General features: G+C 43.0%; 1 protein-coding gene across 5 annotated transcripts in view; it reads right to left on the reverse strand.

Moving 5' to 3' along the window:
* Window positions 1–22,851, reverse strand: part of LOC306814073 (ubiquitin-associated protein 2-like) — a 185,728-nt gene that overhangs the window by 41,246 nt on the left and 121,631 nt on the right. For 4 of the 5 annotated variants that reach the window (XM_079329786.1, XM_079329783.1, XM_079329784.1 and 1 more), the window contains 6 exons: window positions 21,985–22,024; window positions 10,714–10,897; window positions 5,462–5,528; window positions 3,945–4,131; window positions 2,605–2,696; window positions 428–478 (listed from right to left, as the gene is read on the reverse strand). In XM_079329786.1, the coding sequence (XP_079185912.1) occupies window positions 428–478; window positions 2,605–2,696; window positions 3,945–4,131; window positions 5,462–5,528; window positions 10,714–10,897; window positions 21,985–22,024 (621 nt within the window). The remainder of the gene's footprint in view (window positions 1–427; window positions 479–2,604; window positions 2,697–3,944; window positions 4,132–5,461; window positions 5,529–10,713; window positions 10,898–21,984; window positions 22,025–22,851) is intronic. The other variant, XM_079329785.1, reaches the window with a different exon arrangement.

Consider the following 22,851-nt stretch of genomic DNA (forward strand, 5'->3'; position numbering starts at 1 on the left):
GAGTCCCTAACATGAAAAATGTTTTTGGAGGTTTTTTGTCTTTCCCACAGTTTCGGTGACATGAGCACTTCCAAAACCTGTCAGATGCACCTACTGACTGCCAATGTTTACTTGCTGTTCAATCCTACCTCTTGGTAAAAAAAAACAACATTGACACACAGACTTCAACTAGATTAAACAAGAGGTTATACTCTCCCTAAAACAATTAAAAATTTCTCCACTCAAAAGCACGGAGCACATTTGCTTCTATATGTAAATTGACCTTTTCACTGTATCAATTTATACCACCTAGAAAACTGGATGATTAAAAAAACAGCAGATAGAACATAACTCTCAGTCACTATCAAATTAATTAATTTGTGTTGCACAAATGATCAACACTGAAGATAACTTGTTTCAAATGAAATAAACCAAGCCATTTACTTACCATTGGCAGCCTGGATTGAAGCATCTGGAGATCATCATAACCATAAATCTGCTTAAAGACAGATAAAAAATAAAACATTATAACACATTTCTCTGATGATGATCAATTTTGGGCTCTGTTTAAACAGTTTGACTTAGGCCCAGTCTATTTTAAAGATGTTATGGTGGTTTGTAAAGGTTTCCTGAAATTTTTACCTGCCGAGACCTGGGCAGTCTCCCTGGTACCCAATAAGGGCCAATCAGTGTCAGATTTTTAAGACTGACACATTGTTACACCAATGAGAAAGTTTATACATCTTTGTGAAACACACATGTAAAGACAAAAAACCCCGGGAAAGCTCTCTCATTTCCGGCCTCTCAGAAGGCTACTAGCCTGGCTAGGGCCAAGCCCGGCACGGCCTGCAGTTGCCCGGGCAAGGTATTGACTCTTTCTCTACCCAGAAGAAAACTTAGAAACACTTTGTTCTCTTTTCCTAAGTAAAAAAACCAAACAAAAAACAAACAAACAATAAAAAACCCACCCCAAAATAATAATACCCACAAAATCAACATGAAAGCACTGAAGTCAAACAGAAAAAAAAAAAAAATCAAGTCCCAGATAAGAGAAAGAGAAGAGTCGTGGACTGAAATTTCTCCCTTTTTAAAACTATGGAGAAAAAAAACTCGTTTCCTTATAATACCTAAAAATATTATAGAGTAAATACAACTGTTCTAGCTGTAAATATAAGCAGAGGCATTAGTGTTAGAGTAAGCAAATGTCGAAATGACTGCAATCCCCTGAGTTTGAATAGCGAGAAAATAAAAACCCCTGCTGCTCTCCAGGGAAGAAGAAAAAAACCCTCTTTTTTCAAAAATAAAGAAAGCTTTTGTTTGAAGTGTTATAATGCTTAAAGTGTGCCCCATAGTTAATATAGTCCTCAACAATAGTTCTAAAAAAACCTATTAGTTAAGAAAAAAAAAAATTTACATAGTAATCAAAATTCCATTCTCCCGGATGGCTGATCACTATAACATCAAAACCACAAAAAAAACTGTTTCTTGGAAAGAAATCTCCATAATTTGAAAAAAAGAGAGTCTACTCTCCCAAGTAAATTGGTAAAAAAAAACTATTTTAAAGATAGTAAACTAAATTGTTTTCTGTAAATTTTCAGTGCAAAAAAAAAGTAAAGAAGGGGGAGGAAAAGTAGTCTAAAATTTTATTCTAAGGGTTTTTTTTATAGTTTCTAGTTATAAAGTTTCCCTTTGTACTATTTAAAGTTAAAACTGTTTTGCCTTCCTCCTAATCCTATCGTACAACAAAAAAAATTTGAATTAGTAAACCAAAACCACTACACTAAATTAATATTTCTGCCTGGTTATCAACTGAAACCAGAACAGATGTACAGATGTATGTCACATTGTGCTATCATGGTGCACTGTAGCATTTTAAGGCTAGTAGAACAAAGCATAAAATGGCTTTTCACTCTGATGTTTCCTTGTGACAGCAGTCCTCTGAGAATATTACTGTCCCATGTTCAATATGGCTTTTGCAGATGCATCATTCATCAAATTGTGAAAAATCTACAGTGCATTTAGAATTGGGACTAAGAGCAACAGTCTTCCTTGCTGTAATAATTACTTCTGAAAATAGCAGGATTTAAGATTTGATGACTAGACCACAAAGCAACCTATGGCATCCCCTTGCATTTGGTGTGATATAGAAGAATTATTAGAATTAAGTTTCTGATTCAAAAAACAGATAACCAAAAATATGTTGATCCTGGTCAGACTTTTAAGTTTGTGCAATCTATTTAAGTATGACAGACAGGACAAGTGGCACATTTCAGCTATTACTAGGCACTTTTATTATTACATTACTATGTAATACTATCTACTCCAGTAAAACAAACCTAAATGGGGCTAATTTTATTCAAAGGTCATAAAACCTGATAATGCTGAAAACCATAGCAACATGCATGTTTAGCTTCAACAGCAGCCAGATCAGGTCTGTACCAACACTTAAACAGTTTACTATCAATAGTAAACCCTCGCTGAATACATTTAACATTCTTCAGCATCTGGGACAAGATTTCCAGGTGCAACATGTGCCAACAGAAATGCCTTAGCATAGACAACAGCAGGTCTGGATGGTTCGCTTGCATCAAGGCTTAAGCAATCAAGGACAAACAAATTGCTTACTGGGTAGGCAGGCAGAAGTCCTCCAGGTCCCACAATATACTGGTTATGCAACAAGGGTGGTACACCTTGAGGCAGATTTGGGGGAGCTTTGCCTGTAGAATTAAAATACAGGCACTTTAACAAGTCTTTATAAAAGAAAATAATTCAGCATTAAGACAAAATAACTCACAAGTCCTGGCAGCTGCACTGTCTTAGTTTGTAAAAGCAGAACTACATAGAAGAATTTTGTGCTGGTTGATGAAAATGCTCAAAATAGCCTGGAGAGTTTAATCACATCTCAAGGAAGGGAAACCACAGGCTACTCAAGACTGAAGATTCTCATCAGAGAACAGTCTAATTTTGTTATTTACTCTGTCCAAGAGAATTACAGGAATGTCTCCTTTCCTTGGTCCTCTCCTGAAGGCAAAATTCAGGCATTGTTTTCAGTCTAAGAGCAAATTACCTACTTTCATTTTCTGCTCTATCAACACATTGCCCCTTATCACCAGCAATAGACTGGAAAGCACTAAATTTTGCCAGCATACTTTTTGTGGGTGACTTACTGCACCTGGGAATAGCAAATTGGAGCAGTTTCAATTGCCTACATGAAGCAAAACTATGAAGCAGAAAAGTAAAAAAAAAAAAAATAAAAAAAAGCACTTTGAGCAGTTATCAGACACTTTACTTACAAGCTATGGAAATGAGAAATTCTTCTGTAATTAAGTCTGATCTTAATATTTAAATCATTCCCTTCCCTCCCTAGGACTTTCTTTTATCAGTTCAGGCTGATTAGAAAAGAAAGAGAATTTAGCTTTGCTTTCACTTCAGTGCAAGAAGCCTTCCAACCTTCCCTCTGTGGTTCCTTTATCTGAAGTGCTATTTTGTGCAGAATGACCCAGACATCAGACACTTTTTTCCTTTCTCTAGATGCGTCAATAGGAATGTGGCATAGGGTAATGAACACTCTGCAGTATATTTTGACACTGCCAAATGAATTCAAGTCACAGAGAAGACTGAAATTAAAGCTAATGTGCACTCACAGCAAAGTGCTGAATATAACCTGGAATACAAACAGGGTGAATCTTCTAGTACAAAACTTCCAAGTTCAGAATTGCTCTGGTTTCTATTTATAAAGCTCTTTGCGGATGGAATATGCAACATAAATGCCACATAATGTCCTAAGAAATATCTCAAATACACAAACCCAGAAAATTATATTTTATAACCCAGAAAACAAAGCATGCTGAAATGCTAGTCAAGAGTGTGGATTTCTTAGCATAGCTATGGCTGGCAAGATACTAAATTGACAGCCCTGCTGACTGAAGTCCTCTGTCTCTCCACAAACTGTTAATATTGCAAACCTGAAGACATTAAGGGAGCTGCCCGTGTGGTAGCAGACACACTGGTAACATTCAGGCCAAGGCTAGCTGTAGTGTTCATACTGCTTTCCATGCTGACAACTGAAGAGGTGGTGCCAGTGGCTGAGGTTGAAGCAGTTGAAAAAGTTGTTGAAGGCTGAAGTGAAGTTGTGTTCTCAACACTAGTGTGCTAGAAAGGAGACAAAAAGAATGAGAATCACAGAGCAAATGAGGCACAGTGAAAGATGCAGGGGGAGGGGGGGTTGTGAAGGGAACAAAACTAAAAATTGAACCCAAAAATCTTTTAAGTAACAGCAGCACATGTAAAAAATAATGCATTATCTATGTATCAGGCAAGCAATTAAGTTGCATACTTGTGATTTTTAAGTATTCAAAGAAAATTATTACATGAGAATTAAATTCAAACTGCTATATCATTACAAAATTATACCACAGTAGCTCAAATGTCACTCCCTTGCATTATTTCTTGCCCTTTTTGCTTGTATATTCCTTTAAGCTAGTATTTGTTAGGTTAAATAAACTATATTCTTCCAAAAGACAATATTTGTTTTCAAAATGCAGGACACTGCTACTGTGATTTCCTCAGTGCATTTGTGGAATTTAAAAGATTAAAACTGCAGTGTCCCACAACAAAATCAATGTGTTAAACTGAAACAGAAACAAAATGTATTACAGGAACACATGAGGATCAAGGAGTTCCTGGTTTGAATCCAGCACAATACAGTGCTTTAGCTGTAAGCTGATCACACCTGCAAAACAGCGTCAACACACAGAAGCCAAAAATAACTATGACAACAAAAAAGGGGGACATTTTGATAAGTGCGATTTTTAAATTACATATATAGCAGAGGTGGACCATTACAAACCAAATTCAAGCATAAAGAAAGGCAGTAACCTATCTGCACATACCAACCAAGATTATACAGACAGAACAAGGCAGTCTCTCTCTGACTTTTATTTGTGCAACCTCATCTAGAGAACTGAGTTCACTACCATTTGCCTTGTTATCTCTATGCATTAAATACACAAGTGACAACAATGTCATATGGTAAACTCTAAAATCATCTATCTTGAGGCATTTGTCATGACATGTACCACTCTATCACCTGCACTTTGCCAGCTAACCTCTCCAGTGGAGACTGTGAACAGTCCACATTTTAGAGCAGTTTCAGACAGCCACATCTAAAGTTTTATTTGTTTTTTAAACACATTTGTTATAAGAAATTCTTTCTATATTCCATCCCCCCTTGCTGGCACAAAAATTTCCTCTACAGTTGTGTGACTGGAAAGTCTCTCTAACAGCCAGTCCTGATCTAGTACAAATCACAAGCGGTAAAGACATTTTTACCATTAGAGAGCTGGCAGTCCTCCTTCCCTGAGAGATAAAGCTCTTGTTTCAGTTATCGGTATACTGGAACACACTGACCTAAGAGAGGGTCTTAATCATCAGATAAGCTGACTATATGCCAAATATCTGTGGAAATGCAAATAGGACTTACCACATGTGATGTGCTTGAACACAACACTGAGGCAGGGGAGAGGCTGCTCTGATGATTGGAAAGGGAGCTAAAAAGAAATTGCAAAGAGTTAATAAAATTATTTTTTCCTAAAACATTTTTAATATATATCTATGTGTGTATACACACACTTACACATATATACAGAGATGGTAGTAGAATATTAGTTAAAGGATAAAAATTGTAGCTATGTGTACACATATACACACTGTAGAATAATAAAGAAAAAATTGTACAAGTGTGTATCTATATACACACCTCCCTACATTTTCCCTTTAACTAATATCCTACTACAGTTTAATGAAAAAAATGAAGTACAGAGACAACTCTTACTAACAAGAAACATCTAAAACACCATTCATTTATATTTATCAAATTACTATACTTTTAGAAAAAAACCTGCTGATTCAGGAATTGCGTAGCAATGACTCTAAGACATGAAAAGTCCAAAATCAGAAATCTCACACAAACATGGCTTGTTTCTCATTCTTTCCATAAGCAACTGCTGCTGCTTGCCACAGGGTACAAATATTAATTAGATGAGATAGTGCTTTGGTTTGACTCATTATGGTATTTCTCACATAACCTGCATAAGATTAGTTCAACCAATTAGAACTTCAGGGTATTTGCCCCATAACTCTACCAAAAGCCCCAAGAAACTCACAAAAGACAGGGCTCAAAAAAACCCCCCAACAAATGAAGAGCATCTGTGAAAGCCCAAAAGTCAGCCATACTACTACAGAATCTGTCAATTTAATCAAGGCCAATTCATACCACTACATACTACCAAAACCAATTTCCTCTTTGAAAAGATGAAACAGAACTATTAGTTCAGTTTTATACATACACTGTAAAATATGAAAATAAAGAATCCCCTGATGAAAAACATTTGCAATAGCTTTGCTTTAGAAAACAACTCCACTTTAGCAGCATCTTTTTTTCCTAACTGACCAGGCTTGTGAACTTTTGGCACTAACAGTAGTACTGACATACATCTGTAATTCAAAGATCTTCCTGAAAAGTGACTGAAATGCTTTCTAAACATTTACAGTGATAGAAGTTATACCTTACATTCGAGATTAAGAACATAACTTACAGCACTATAAACAAATTGAACATGGACAAAGCAAAGATATAAAAACTATATATGGTTTGGTGCTCAAAAAAACCCTCCTCACGTGAAATCAGAAGCAAAAGAGATTCTAACCATAGCAAATATTTTAGTGCCCTCTATGGAAATAGTCACAAGAAAATACAGTAGTTTTCATAGCAAAGTTGCAGGCTAAATTATATACCCTAATTAAAGGGCAAACACTTCTGGCAGGTCTTTGAGGTGTGAGACCAGAATAAATCTTGGCAGTTCCATAGATTAATTTTACTTTGACCCATTAAAGCTGTTTTCTGCCTGCAGAAATTACGACACCACTTCAAACACCAAGAAAAGAAATGGTTCAGTCCTACATATGTTTTTAAACCACTCCTGTGGAGACCCAGAAAAGCATTCTCTAGTTAGGGAACACGAGAGGCCTCTCTCAGCTCCTCCTCTTGATAACGAATCCTGTTCTATCCGGCCAAAGCAACTCTTGTTCTGTTCCCTGGGTCAATCTGGTGCCCCTCTCCCTGTCCCTCAGTCTTTGGTCACTCCCACCCTGTTTCCCTGTTGGCCCTTTGCCCTAACCCCACCCTTTTGACACCCACATGTCCCCTGGTAATTGGTCTCTGATGTTTCTTCCCCGCCCTGCTCCTCCTATGTACTTAACCTGGACCCTCACAAAGCCTTTGCTTTTGTCTCTGAACCATGGACCGTGCATGCACGTGGCTGAAATAAACATCTCTGTGAAACCCCTGCAAAGGCCCTTCCTGCTTTCTTTACTTGCTATCACCCCAAGCAACAACCAGATTGCAATACACTCCTTTGCTCACTCTCCCCAGCTCTTCTAAAAGCCTTAATTCACTATCTGACCTATGGTAGAGACCAACAAGAGCCACCAGCACAACCAAGCCAGGCGTGCTTGGAATTCAAGAATCATGTTTCATGGTGCTTTGTATCTGACCAACAGCATCAATCGTCCACCTAAAATTTCTACCAATGTACACAGCTTTTCAACAAAAAAATGTGGGGATATGTTTTCAATGTGAATTAATTAATTCTTGTTGTTTGACACATTTACCATTTTATTCAACAGAAAACACTAGTGCATTAAGAGACTATGCCCTAGTTGTGAAACAGAAAAAAAACCCCTGTGATAGCCCATAAAATTAGTTGCTTATATAAACAAATACAGTACAAAGGTGAGTATTAAAACATAACCAGCACAGCCTCAGGATGTCACCTGCCCAAGGACAAAGCTCAGGTAACAGGCACTAAAAAAATCAGACAGTGTGTATGAGCTAAGCTGTTCTAAATGCACTTCCAGGAACACTAATCTGACATTTCAAAGTGTCTTGAGGAAATGTCTTAGAAAAAGGCACACACTTTCCCTGTGGAATCATTTCCATTTTCTAATTTTAAGAAATACAAATATAAATGAAAACATGATATTTCAAAATTATCCAGGAAGTAAATTGTTAGGGGATAATTTTTAACATACAACACTAAACAAACAGCAGGCACTGCAGAAAAAGTAGGAAAAATAAACTGGGGAAATCAATTTAGCTGACATGATCGAAGGAAGAGGTACTTGAAACAGAGTTGTTTATATACCACTGTCCTGGGTAGCCCAAAATGTTACTGTATTCCATATCTAACTGTGCCCAAAATTGTTACTGTCTCTTTAAGATCTTGCAGCAGTAAAACAACTGCCCAAGGGCTGAGAGGTGCCTAGATTTTTTGAGGTTGGGGCACTCAGGCAGAGCTCTCTCTTGCCTCATGGCTCTGGCTTTTTTCCCTTTGTTCTTGCAGGGAGATAGAGCCAAGGCATCAGTGAGCAGAGACACTCCTTTGGGTTTGTGTTTTTCCTAGAGGGTTGCCTCAGGTAGTTTTGTTTTTCTGAGAGGTGGTCCTGGACTGCCTCAAAGCAAATTCCATAAGCGCCTGCCTGCAGCTTCAAGAACAGAACAGCCCCGCTCCATACAATCGCCCCAGCCCAGCAGTAGTGCCCAGTGAAGATGGGAAGGCGCAGTCTGAGTTGCCCCATCTGGCTGCCTTGCCATCTTCTGCCAAGAGGAAGGCAAAGTCCCTCCATGAGTTCCAGCTCTTGACCAAGTTCCAGCTGCCAGAGTGGGCCAGCTACCTTCGCCAATGCAGCTGCTGCCGCCATGTGCTGGTTATGCATTGAAGGCACCTAAGAAAAAAGCACACTCAGAAGTTTTTCTCTATGAGAGCTTCCTCTGTAAATTGATGGGACTAATTAGGGATTGGTTTAGTTATTGATAGCCTGAGAAAACCAATTGGAGAAGTAAGTTCGATCTGCGAATCACATTTTGAAGCAGGCAAACACAGAAAAAAGCCTCTTTAGTTTCCAGCTTTTCACAAGGTAACATCGACCTGGCCCGCCCCCTCCCCGCCCCCCCCCCCCCCCCCCCCATGCGGCCCGGGCCAGGCAGGGGTGGGCTCGGGAAGCCGCCAGGCCCCGTTCTCAGCCAGGGGACCCGATGGCCAGGGGGGAGGAAAAGCCCTTTGCTAAAATCCTAGCCATCTCGCTCCAGCCCCCCATATGGCAACAGCTTGGCAGGGCCCTGCCGCCGGCTCAGAGCACCTGTGGGAAGGCAAAGTCCACCCAACCGCCTACACGGCCTGGGGGACTGGCAGCTGGATTCTGTTTTGGCAGAGCCCCCTCCACACACCTGCTTACTGGACTTTGCAGTTTTTTGTCTAGATCCCCTCAGCATGGCCTGGGCAGCCTGAGATCCTGGCACGACTCCCGCATGGCCTGGCCCGGCCCAGCCCCCTGCACCTCCTGTGTGAAATTTTAACCCTTTCAATGCCCAAGTAAGACTTGCAGACCTCACACCAAAGTCAGTAAAGTAAGAGCCAAGTTTCCAGAGAAAGACATTAAAGAGATGTCATGAAAGTCGGCTGAAAAAAATATTTTTGTAAGCTATGAGAGTAAACTGTACTGCACTAAAGATTCCTATAAATCGTAAAAATAACATGAGAAAATTAAAGTGTTTAGAAAAAAGATCCTTTGCCCCGAGGGAGAGGAGGGATCACTGTTACTGAAAATAAAGTATGAACAGAGAAAACAGAAATGAAGAAAACTTTTACTTTTGAACAGCTTACCCTTAAAAGTAATACCCCATGAGTTTGGCATGGCCCACAAACGCAGCTCTAGAAAGGCTGTGAACATGAGAAAAGTTTAACAATTTTGCAGACTCCTGGGTGGCTGCTATTCATGAAAAATGAAGACAGAAGAGAACTTTTGTTTTCTCTTGAAAAAAATCCCTATAGCTGAACCAAAAGAACTCCTCTCCCTAAAGTAAACTGAAAAAATTATTTAAGTGAAGGACTGACTAAATGTGTCTCTGTATGTTGTTGTTAAGGTGTGGGAGGTAGGGGGTGGAAGGAGTGGTCTGAAAAATCTTATCCTGAATTTATTATTATTTTCTTTGTGTTGTTAATAAAGTTTTTTTCTTTATATCCTTTTAAGTTTTAAGCCTGCCTTATTTTTGCTCCTAATCCTATCTCACAACAGAAAATAAGTATATTAAAATTAGCAAACGTAAACTATAACACACCGCCAGAGATAAACGAGGGGGGAGGGCTGCTGCCATCTTTGTCTTTCCACACATGGCTGTCTGTGGAGGGTGCCATCTTGGGGGAAGGGTTACTCTGCCATTTTTAAATTTCTCCTTGTTCCCAGGGAGTCGGCAAGATTTCAGCAATTTTGTAACTAGTGACTATTACTGTTATTATGTTTGCTTTGTTTCTGTTTCGGTTTTTTAGTAAACTTATTTTTTCACTTATATCTACTCATATTCATGTCTCCTTATTGGTGGAAAGGGTTAAAACTAAAGGGGAGGTAACTTATTTCAAAGTGTCTACCTCTTAACTTGTCTTAAACCAAGACAACCATGAAAACTTCAGGGCAGCAACTGCTCTGTCATTAAGAGGTGGCCCATAACTCATACTTTGCAACTAGAAACATCCTGGACTCTTCTGAATCTCCCTTCTAATTCTAGTTAATGTCAGAAAAGGAGACTCTGGTGCCTAGCAGCCCCATACACAATCACCCTTATGTCTGTCCTTTTCTGACATATGAACCCCTTTCAGTTTATCACAACTCCTACTGTACCTGCTTAACTGTGAGAGTGAGCTGCTGGCCAGAGAACTGGACTGAGGCAAACTGGGCAAAGTTCCTGTGTGCTGCAATGCTGAAGGCAGAAGTGAAGCAGTAGTAGACACCATGTTGGGCAGAGAACCAGCAGAAGGTAGTGAGGGAGAAGGCTCTGTCTTAAGCGCAGGAACTGATGAAGTAGCTGCAACAAATTAAAAAGAGACATTCAAAGACAAATGTCAGCATACTTGACAACCCAGCCTGGATTCAAGAACAGAGTAGTGTTCTCCCCTTGGTTTACAAAAACCTGACCACTAAGAACCAATAACAGTATCAAGAATCAGTCTATTAATGAAAATTCAAACAGCAACATAACTATCATTTTTTCCCTTTAGGCTCTTCACCTACAGTAGGTTTACAATTTTCAATGCTACATGTGTAGCAAAATAGTCTTCTGCACTTCATCTCCCACTATCTGGATTACTACCTTTTGCTCACAAGTCAATCCTCACTTTAAAATTCCTTGCATTTAGTTCCACAAACAGAAGTAATTTGTGGTGTAGAAATCTGCTTTTACCTAAACCTCTGCTTCTTCACTGCAACCTACACAGCACCTTTGATGTTAAAGACTTGGATCGCTGGAGTACAAGAGCACATGCAACTTATAAGTTCAGAGAACTGAGTAAAATGTTTAATTAAGCAGAATAAAAGAAGCTATGATAAAAGGCTACAACTGGGTACAGCATTAAACACTTTTGATGGCTAAAGAGTTGTCAAATATTGTCTGACTTTATGTGACCTAGATAACAAAAAGCTTTAAGCATGAGTAGTGCTTTTTCAGGTACACAGAGTAGAACTTATTTACCACAGATATACATTTCCAAAGGACCATGATACTAAGACACTGAACAATTCTACTGCCCAACAGAACACCCAGCTATTTCTACACTTATCTCTTGTTCTCTGAAGATAATGTACAGAATTAGAGGCACTCATTCACCAGTAAAAGCAACAGAGAGTTGAGCCCTGCCTTCTGCTGGGCCATGCTTTCATACCACAGAGACCACTAACTTACAATGCATGTAAAGACAATCTTAGAATGGTCGCAAAAGAAAATTCACATATACACTCAGAAGGTACACATCACAGTTTGTTCAAGTTACTGGCTTGCTTTCCTCGCTAAATGACCCAAGTCAGGTTGCTGGATTGCTATACAAACAGAAATCAGGAAGTCTTGGCCTTGGCAATAAGCATGAGGGTAACTGACAACAGACAAGGAAATAGATCAGATTCAAGACCATGAAATCCATGGGACCTAAAGAGACACGTCTGTGGGTCTGGAGGGAAGAGGCAGAGGAAGTGGCTAAGCCACTATCCATCATATTTGAGAAGCCATGGCAGGCCAGTGAAGTGCCCACTGACTCAAAAAGGGGAACGTGGTGGATGAGAGAAGAGCAACTGAAATAATCTACATGAAATAATGAAAAGCATTTGACACTGTCCTGCACTACATCCTGGTCTCTAAACGGGACAGACAAGGTGTCTCGGTTTGAAAGATAGATGTCTACTAAGGAAGGCAGAAGCCTCCCATGAAATGGCAGATGTAAACTCCCTCCCTCCAAATTATTATAATTTTGAAATTAATGAGCTCACAAGCAAAGATTTGGGAATAGGAATAACAGTTCTTTACTAGTATGTGTAAATATAAGAAAAACCAAACAAACAAACCACAACTCAATAGGAAAATTAAAATAAAATGCAGTAGTACAAAAACAGACAGAGTCAGAATATAACCTGACACCTTGTCAGTTAGGGTGTTGGTAGCAATCTGATTAAATGGTGGCTGCAATCCTCCTGCAGTGGCAGATGTGGTTCTGTTGAAGCGGTGGTCCTGTAGAAGGGTGTAGTTTCCCTCCAAAGGTCCAGTAATGATGTAGAAGGGCCTGGTTTTCCTCTGGGAATCCAGTGGAAAAAGGCTGACAGTGGTGTTCCAAATACCAGATTTTATCCAGGTAGGAATGCTTGGCTCCTCCCCCTGGGTGTGGCATCTCACAATGGGATGTTGTAATTTTATCAGTCATGCAGTGGGACTCAATGGCCCACTAACAGAAGATACCTCCCTGCAGGGAGGATAGGTCATGGAAAAGATAAAGATGACTGCCCCACCAGGTTTTAACAGATGGTGACAGAATACATACTTTTGGTTACATCCTGCATTGCAACCCAAGACACATGGATTTGATGGGTGCACCATGCAGTGCATAAGGAGGTGGCTGGATGGTCACACTCAAAGAGTTGTGGTCAAGGCCTCAGTGTCCAAGTGGATACAAGTGACAAGTAGTATTTCTCAGGGGTTGGTGTTGGGACCAGTGCTGTTTAACATTTGTCAGTGACATGGACAGGGAAATTGATTTCACACTCAACAAGTTTCCTAATGAGACCACATTGCAGGGTGCAGTTGACACACTGGAAGGAAAGGATACCATCCAGAGTGACCTTGGCAGGTGGGCCTGTGCAAACTTCATGTAGTTCAACAAGTCCAAGTGCAAGGTCCTGCACCTGGGTCAGGGAAATCCCAAGCACAAATACAAGGTGGGTGGAGAATTGATTAAAAAGAGCCCTGGGGAGAAGGACTTGGGGGGTCTTGGTAAATGAAAAAAATTAATATAAACCAGCAATATGCACTTGCAGCCCAGAAAGCCAATTGTATCCTGGGCTGCATCAAAAGCAGTGTGACCACTAAGTCAAGGGAGGGGATTTCGCCCTTCTACTCTGCTCTCATGAGACTCCCAGGAATACTGTGTCCAGCTCTGGAGGCTCCAACATTGGAAGGAGGTAGACCTGATGGAGTGAGTCCAGAATAGGGACAATATGATGATCAGAGGGCTGGAACATCTCTCCTGTGAAGACAGTCTAAGAGAGTTTAGATTGCCCACCTTGAAAAAGGGAAGGCTCCAGGGAGACCTTGTAGCAGCCTTCCAGTACCTAAAGGGGCTCCAAGAGAGCTGGAAAGGGACTTTTCACAAGGACATGGAGTGACAGGACAGAGGGGAATGGCTTTAAACTGAAATAAGGTAGGTTTAGATTAGATATTAAAAAGAAATTCTTCCCTGTGAGGGTGGTGAGGCCTTGGCACAAGTTGCCCAGAGAAGCTGTGGCTGCCTTATCTCTGGAAGTGTTCTGGGCCAGGTTGGATGGAGCTTGGAGCAACCTGGTCTAGTGGAAGGTGTCCCTGCCTATGGCAGGGGGTTGGAACTAGAATTGAAACCCCCTTCCAACCCAAACCATTCTATGAACTAAGAATATTATCAGCACACGCAGAAGGGAAAATGTCAGTACTTTGAAATGTTAAAAAGAGAGAATTACATAATAGTTTGGATTTGCGAAATAGATACATGGAAGAAGACTGCTTCCCGTTTATGTGCTTGAGATACAGAAAAAACCTAAAGTGTTCTCAAAGGAGAACTGGCTCAGAAAAAAAGACTAATAAAGCTGGTACAGAATAATTACAAAAATATTAGGAATTCTCAGATCTTTGTTTTCCATAGCAAAAAATACAAGTCCTGTAGTGAATTTCATACATTGTTCATTAATTCGGTAGACAAGAGTAAGAAACTTTTCCACTTGAAAAGTTGTTTTTACATATAAAAATCTTTAAAGTGGTAACTCTTTGGACATATACACTTCTCCTGCGCATTTAAGTTAGCACTAACAAAATATTGTTTATAAGTTTGAATGTCCAACTTCTTTCAACTCAGAAGTATAAAAAAAAAAACAAACCAAAAAACAACCAGTCTGCCTTATTAGTGATCTACCAAAAGAGATGTTCAAGAGGAAGACAGACTTAAAGTGTTGGAATTCCAAAAGATCATAATTCACACTGCTGTCCTTGAAAATTTCTACAGAGCATCACATAAAGGTCAGAAGACTGAATAGTAGAATTTAGTTTTATTATTTTAACTCCAGGAATAGAGATCTAAGGATGCGTGTTGGGGGTTGAGCATTTTTCTATTACTGTGTCAATTGAAAGAATTTTTCCCATTATCATGCCAATGGAGCTGGCCGGGCTACACCCAGGATCTCTGATGACTCCAGACAAAAGGTGTCAATTGATGTGGCTCCCGGAGGGGCCTCTGAGGCCTCCGGGAGGGGACTTGTGTTTCCGGCGAGCTCGGAGGAGGACGCCCGGATCTTCAGCCCACGCGGCCGGAGCACAGGAGAGCCAGACCCTCTGGGATCACCTGCCCTGCATCTGCCCCGTTCCAGCCTCCTGCCTCTGCAGACACAGCTGATCACCCGGACACACACGGTGAGCGAGGAGCTGCCCGCTCCAGCCCGTTCCCACCCAAGACCGACGTGGCCGCTGCCGCCCCCTCCCACCTCCGTTCCCACCTGCCCTTGGCAGCTCCGGGCTGTGGACTAAGCACAGAGACAGCGTGCTTGCACCTAAAGGGACTGACACCGAGTTATCTATTTCGTTCTGTTAGCAATTTTAACAACTGCTGTTGTTTTCTGCTTGTACAGTTAGATATATTAGTAAAAGAGCTGTTATTCCCACCCCCTTATCTCTGCCTCAGAGTCCTTGATTCAAACAATTATAATACTTGGGGGGAGTGGAACCAAAGTCTCTTATTCAAAGGGAAACTTCTGCCTTTACTGGCAGACACCTGTCCTTTCAAACCAGGACAGATTTTGGCGCCCAGACGTGGGACAGAAGGCACTGAGTTGAGAGTTAAGACAGGAATAACAGCTCTCTTAAGTGGCAATATGTTGTCTAGTTTAATCTGGTTTGGGTTCCATGTGGTCACAGCCATCTCCCTCCCATTTGCAAGCCCTTATTTGAATATGGGCCCCCTCACCAAAGTTACTGTAGCTATTATCCGATTCGTTTGGTGGATTGATTATGTCAGGAATTCATGAGTTGTTAATTTTTTCTGGGAAGCGGTTGCATGGATCCAGAGCTATCGTACTCTAACTGCGTGTTTCTGGGGTTATTTCAGTAATGGTACTTTCTGTGAGGTAACGAGCGCAAGGGAAATTTTCTCCCAACCCATCACCCAGTTTTTTGAGGCTACCCCACTGGTTCTCAAGGATTTCAGATCTGCTTTAATTGCTAGTGTTATTAATCAGTAGCTCGTGTTGCTAATAGGCCTGTTCTACTTCGCATTCAGAAACAAGAGAGTATTGACTTAGACAACAACTCTGATACCTGCCCCAGGGACTAGGGATATTGCCCCAGAACCAACCTCTGCCCCAGGGACTAGGGATGCTGCCCCAGAACCTGCCTCTGCCCCAGGGACTGGGGATGTTGCCCCAGAACTTGCCTCTGCCCCAGGGACTAGGAATGCTGCCCCAGAGCCTAACCCTGCCCCACAGCCCACCACAGAAATGAGCCACCCAAAGTGGGTGGGGGCTCTAGTGAAGGATATAGGCCAAATCTTGAAAGAGCAGAGTCAGATGTTGAAGGAGCATAGCCAGATGATGAAGGAGTATTTTTCTCCAGCTGGTGAGAAACCCTTCCCCTGCCCTAAAGAGGGAGAGTCAGATGGTGCTGCAGTGGAACCCGTAGATGTTGTATCTGTCCAGGTTCCAGCTGGATCACAGGAGCAGCCACAGCCAGCAGCAGTTGCTCCTGTGGAAACTAGGAAATCTAAGATTAAAACGAGGCACCTAGATAATGGGGATCAGGAAGGAGGGTCCTCACAACCAGCAAGGGAGCCAGAGGTTGAGATTGTCACCGAGTCCCTCTCATACGATAGTCTCTGTAACCTGCATAAAGACATTGCACAGCGGGGCCGTGAGCCCTTTACAACTTGGTTACTCCGGGTCTGGGACCTTACGGGAACAGGTGTACAACTGGATGGAACTGAGGCCAGGAATTTGGGATCCTTGGCCCAGGATTCAGGTGTGGACCAGATATTCGTAAGGGAGCAAGACCTCCTTTCCCTCTGGGACCGGCTTTTAATGAGTGTGAGAGAGAAGTTTGTACACAGAGAGAGAATGCAGGAGCACCACCGTAGGATGCGCTGGAAGACCCTTGAGGAAGGGATCCAGCAGCTGAGAGAGACAGCAGTATTAGAGGTACTCTTTGGGAGGGATGGACAGCATGACAATGACCCTGACAAGGTCAAGTGCACAGGGCAGATGTTATGGAATTTGGCAACCTTGAGTCCATCTCAATATACCACCTACATAGCAATGATTAATGCTGATAACCACCCAGAGACAGTGTGTTCTCTTGCCAAGAAACTGATAAATTTTGAGAGCATGATGAATGGCCCAATGCAGGCCAATGTCTCTGCCATGGCCAAGGGACCTCCAACAGGTCGAAGATAGGATGAGGGATATGAGGGAGGAGATGATAGAGAGAATTGAGGAGGTGAGGAAGATCAGCGTAGCATCAGTACGAGTCACAGGCCCCCAAGTCAGAGCTTCACGTCCCCCAGCTAGGGAGAGAGGGTACACCTCACGAGCTGACCTGTGGTGTTTCCTGCGAGACCATGGGGAAGACATGGGAAAATGGGATGGGAAACCCACTTCTGTCCTGGCAGCACGGGTGCGTCAGCTCAGGGAGAGAAATGCTAACCGAGGGAGCCGCACTAAAATGAAGGTAGCCTCAACCTCCCACAAGCAAGGTGCAGGGTATTACAGCAAGGAGGATGTTCTGTCAGATCCCGGGGAAGAAAGCTCCACTATGTATGCCCAGGAAAGAAATAATAACCAGGGCTAGAGGGGCCCTGCCTCTAGCCAGGGCGAGGCATGGGATGACACAATTTATTGGATAGTGTGGGTGCGATGGCCTGGTACATCAAAGCCACAGAAACATAAAGTGCTAGTTGATACTGGTTCACAATGCACCCTGATACCATCAGAACATGTGGGGAAGGTACCTGTTTCCATTGTTGGGGTGACGGGGGGATCACAGGAATTCACTTTGCTGGAAGCTGAGATTAGCCTGACAGGGAAGGGGTGGCAGAAACATCCAATTGTAACTGGCCCAGGGGCACCGTGCATTCTAGGCATAGACTTCCTCAGGAACGGCTACTACAAAGACCCAAAGGGGTTCGTGTGGGCTTTTGGAATAGCTGCTGTAGCGACAGAGAGCATTAAGCAGTTGAACACCTTGCCTGGACTGTCAGAAAACCCCTCTGCAGTAGGACTCCTGAAAGTGACTGAGCAACAGGTGCCAATTGCCACCATGACAGTGCACCGCCGGCAGTACCGGACAAATCGAGATGCTCTGATCCCCATCCACAAGATGATCCGTGATCTAGAGAGCCAAGGGGTGGTCAGCAAGAGCCACTCACCCTTCAACAGTCCTATTTGGCCTGTGCAGAAATCTGATGGAGAATGGAGACTGACTGTGGACTATCGGGCATTGAATGAAGTGACTCCACCGCTGAGCGCTGCCGTGCCGGACATGCTGGAACTCCAGTACGAGCTGGAGTCCAAGGCAGCAAGGTGGTATCCCACCATTGACATTGCCAATGCATTCTTCTCCATTGCTTTGGCAGCAGAGTGCAGGCCTCAGTTTGCTTTCACCCGGAGAGGCGTGCAGTACACCTGGAACCGACTGCCCCAGAGGTGGAAACACAGCCCCACCATCTGTCACCGTCTGATCCAGGCTGCACTGGAGAAGGGTGAGGCTCCAAAATATTTGCAGTACATCAATGACATCATTGTGTGGGGGAACACAGCAATGGAGGTATTTGAGAAAGGAGAGAAGATCATCCAGATTTTGCTGGGAGCCGGTTTCGCCATTAAAAAGAGCAAAGTAAAAGGACCTGCCCGAGAGATCCAGTTCCTGGGAGTGAAGTGGCAGAATGGACGGCGCCTGATCCCCACTGAGGTCATCAATAAGATTACTGCAATGTCTCCACCAACAAGCAAGAAGGAGACACAAGCTTTCCTAGGTGCCATAGGCTTTTGGAGAATGCACATCCCTGAGTATAGCCAGATTGTGAGCCCTCTCTACCAGGTCACTCGCAAGAAGAATGATTTCCACTGGGGCCCCGAACAACAGCAAGCCTTTGCCCAGATCAAACAGGAAATCGCTCATGCAGTGGCCCTTGGCTCAGTCAGGACAGGACCAGAGGTAAACAATGTGCTCTACTCTGCAGCTGGGAACCATGGTCTGTCCTGGAGCCTTTGGCAGAAGGTGCCTGGCGAGACCCAAGGCCGACCCCTGGGATTCTGGAGCAGAAGCTACAAAGGGTCTGAAGCCAGATACATTCCCACAAAGAAGGAAATCTTGGCTGCCTATGAGGGAGTTCAAGCTGCCTCAGAGGTGATTGGCACAGAAGCACAGCTTCTCCTGGCACCCCGACTGACAGTGCTAGGGTGGATGTTCAAAGAAAAGGTTCCCTCTACTCACCATGCCACTGATACCACCTGGAGCAAGTGGATTGCCCTCATCACGCAGCGCGCCCGTATTTCCAACCCAAATCGCCCTGGGATTTTGGAGATAATTACGAACTGGCCAGAAGGTGAAGATTTTGGTCTCGCTGATGAAGAGGAGCAGAAGCAAGTGACCCGGGCTGAAGAAGCTCCACCGTACAACCAGCTGCCAGCAGATGAAACACGCTACGCCCTTTTCACCGACGGTTCCTGCCGCATTGTGGGGATGAACCGGAAGTGGAAAGCAGCCGTATGGAGCCCCACACGACAGGTTGCACAAGCTACCGAAGGAGAAGGTGGATTAATTCAACTTGCTGAACTCAAAGCTGTTCAGCTGGCCGTGGACATTACTGAGAGAGAGAAATGGCCAAAGCTCTACCTTTACACTGATTCGTGGATGGTAGCCAATGCTCTGTGGGGCTGGCTGGAAAGGTGGAAAAAGGCTGACTGGCAACGTAGAGGAAAACCAATCTGGGCTGCTGATGAGTGGAAAGACATTGCCACTCGGGTAGAGAAGCTCCCCGTGTAAGTCCATCATGTGGATGCCCATGTTCCCAAGAGTTGGGCTAATGAAGAACACAGGCACAATGAGGACGTAGATCAGTCTGCACAGATAGAGGTCTCAAAGGTAGACTTAGATTGGGAACACAAGGAAGAATTTTTCCTGGCTTGATGGGCCCACGATGCCTCAGACCATCAGGGCAGAGACGCCACCTATAAGTGGGCACGAGACCAAGGGGTGGATCGTTCCATGGACAGCATCTCTCAGGTTATTCATGACTGTAACACGTGCGCTGCCATCAAACAGGCCAAGCGGGTGAAGCCCCTCTGGTATGGGGGGGCGATGGTCCAAATATAAGTATGGAGAGGCCTGGCAGATTGACTATATCACACTGCCTCAAACCTGCCAGGGCAAGCGCTACGTGCTGACCATGGTGGAAGCCACCACTGGATGGTTGGAGACCTACCCTGTGCCCCACGCCACTACTCGGAACACCATCCTGGGCCTGGAAAACCAAGTACTCTGGAGGCATGGTACCCCTGAGAGAATTGAGTCAGACAATGGGACTCATTTCAAAAAGAGCCTTATAAACACCTGGGCTAAAGAACACGGCATCGAGTGGGTGTACCATATTCCCTACCATGCACCAGCGGCTGGGAAAGTCAAACGGTGCAATGGTCTGCTTAAAACCACCTTAAAGGCACTTGGTGGGGGGACTTTCAAGAACTGGGAGATCAATCTACCAAAGGCCACATGGTTAGTGAATACCCGAGGTTCCACTAACCGAGCAGGCCCTGCCCAATCTGAGCACTTGGGAGCACCAGATGGAGATAAGGTTCCAGTGGTACACTTGAGAGGCATGTTAGGGAAAACTGTCTGGGTGAACTGTGCTTCCAGCAAAGACAATCCTGTTCGTGGGGTGGTTTTCGCTCAAGGACCAGGTTGCACTTGGTGGGTGATGCAAAAGGATGGAGAGACCCGATGCATACCCCAAGGGGACCTTGTTCTAGGGTGAAATATCTATGATACTGTGCCTGTAACTACATGTATGTATATAATTTAAAGGTTTCACTATGCTGTAGCATGTTGACATTGGGGTGGATAATGTTGGGGGTTGAGTGTTTTTTCTATTACTGTGTCAATTGAAAGAATTTTTCCCATTATCATGCCAATGGAGCTGGCCAGGTTACACCCAGAGTCTCTGATGACTCCAGACAAAAGGTGTCAATTGCAGCGGTGTCCCGAGGGGCCTCTGAGGCTTCCAGGAGGGGACTCATGTTTCCAGCGAGCTCGGAGGAGGACGCCCGGATCTTCAGCCCACGCGGCCGGAGCACAGGAGAGCCAGACCCTCTGGGATCACCTGCCCTGCATCTGCCCCGTTCCAGCCTCCTCCCTCTGCAGACACAGCTGATCACCCGGACACACACGGTGAGCGAGGAGCTGCCCGCTCCAGCCCGTTCCCACCCGAGACCGGCGTGGCCACTGCCGCCCACTCCCGCCTCCGCTCCCGCCTGCCCTCGGCAGTTCCAGGCTGTGGACTAAGCACAGGGACAGCGTGCTTGCACCTATAGGGACTGACACCGAGTTATCTATTCTGTTCTGTTAGCAATTTTAACAACTGCTGTTGTTTTCTGCTTGTACAGTTAGATATATTAGTAAACGAGCTGTTATTCCCACCCCCTTATCTCTGCCTCAGAGTCCTTGATTCAAACAATTATAATACTTGGGGGGAGTGGAACCAAAGTCTCTGATTCAAAGGGAAACTTCTGCCTTTACTGGCAGACACCTGTCCTTTCAAACCAGGACAATGCGACAAGTAAAATACCACATTAGAACCTGGCCAAGATGAAGATAGCAGTAACACCTGTATCAGAGCCAGTATTATGTTATTCTTACACCATCACAAGGGATCAAGGTACCTGATAGAGGGAGCATGTTAGTCACCCTTATTCCCCACAGGCTTCTATTAGGGCACTACACCCAATGAGAGGTGCATTCAGAGAATGTGACTGTGTCATTCTAACTAAGTGCTATTCACAGCTTTCCAACTGAGAATTACTAATAAATGTTATACTAATTTTAAATTTTATATATTTTTTTATTTTCTAGCAATTTTGGCAGCTAAATTAAAAAGAAAAGGCAGGAACAAATAATCTTCTTTAAGAATGCTTAGGTTTGTAGATGTAATAGAGCTGCTTTCACACTTCAGTTTTAGTCAAGCAGCAAGTAGTATATCCTATGGAAATATAAAAACTCAAGAGTCAGTAATAAAATATTCAGTGAGAAAAATATAAAACCTTAAACCAGACATCACTGCTACTGTTGCGCACACAGCAAGTAGTAAGGAAATATTCAAAAGCCCTGTGCACAACCAAGCTTTGTAAACTTACTGTCAAGAGTTGCCTGTGTTCTAACACTGCTGTGCCCATTCTGTAAACAAAGGAGAAATGGATGGATAAATTATCAAAGAGTAATATTAAATTTTCAGACCAAACTACACACAGAACATGCTTCATGCAAAATTCTATATTCATTCTTAATTGAAAGACCAAAAAGACAGAAAATTAACTTTTTTTATAGGCTTTAACAAAACCACAGTATAAAGTTGTTGCAAGTGTGAGGTGTACTGAACATACAGAATCCCATATACTGCACATAATACACCCATCAGCAGGAGACCATCCCATCTACTGTATATAACAAACTTCAGGTTCACACTAATATGAAAGAAAGAATTGCTATAACATATAGGAAATGGTTGTGCTTTTGATCTAATGCAACTCACAATTTAAACTATCCAAGTTACACAGACGCCAATTTTTTTCCATTGAAAGATAAGACTTGAGAAGCACCAGTTGTTTTTTGGATAACGCTGGAGTACAGAAGTGGATAGTCTATGCGTGATCCTCACCAGTAAATACGAGCTAGTGCAGAAGACAAGTGTGACTGAGCCATTACATAAGAAAGGCCAGGAGTAAATAAACTTACAAACTCTCACAAGTTCCTTAAATATTTGATAAAACAAATTCTCTTAAAACAAACCTACATTCCATATGCAAATAGAGTAGGTGCTTTTGAATATCTCCTGAGACTCACTCTGTTCTAGATTAGAGCTCTCCTTATGCTTCTTAAAATAGAAGATGAAATTAATTACAACTGCCATTTAAATCCAACAAAAGAGTAATGCTGGAAGGGCCACAAACAGTTTGGGAATCCATTTTCTAGGTGCCATATTAATTTAATAAATAATATATCTT

The sequence above is a fragment of the Erithacus rubecula genome (genome assembly GCF_903797595.1).
Source record: "Erithacus rubecula genome assembly, contig: SUPER_W_unloc_1, whole genome shotgun sequence".
In the NCBI taxonomy this organism is placed as follows: Eukaryota; Metazoa; Chordata; class Aves; order Passeriformes; family Muscicapidae; genus Erithacus; species Erithacus rubecula.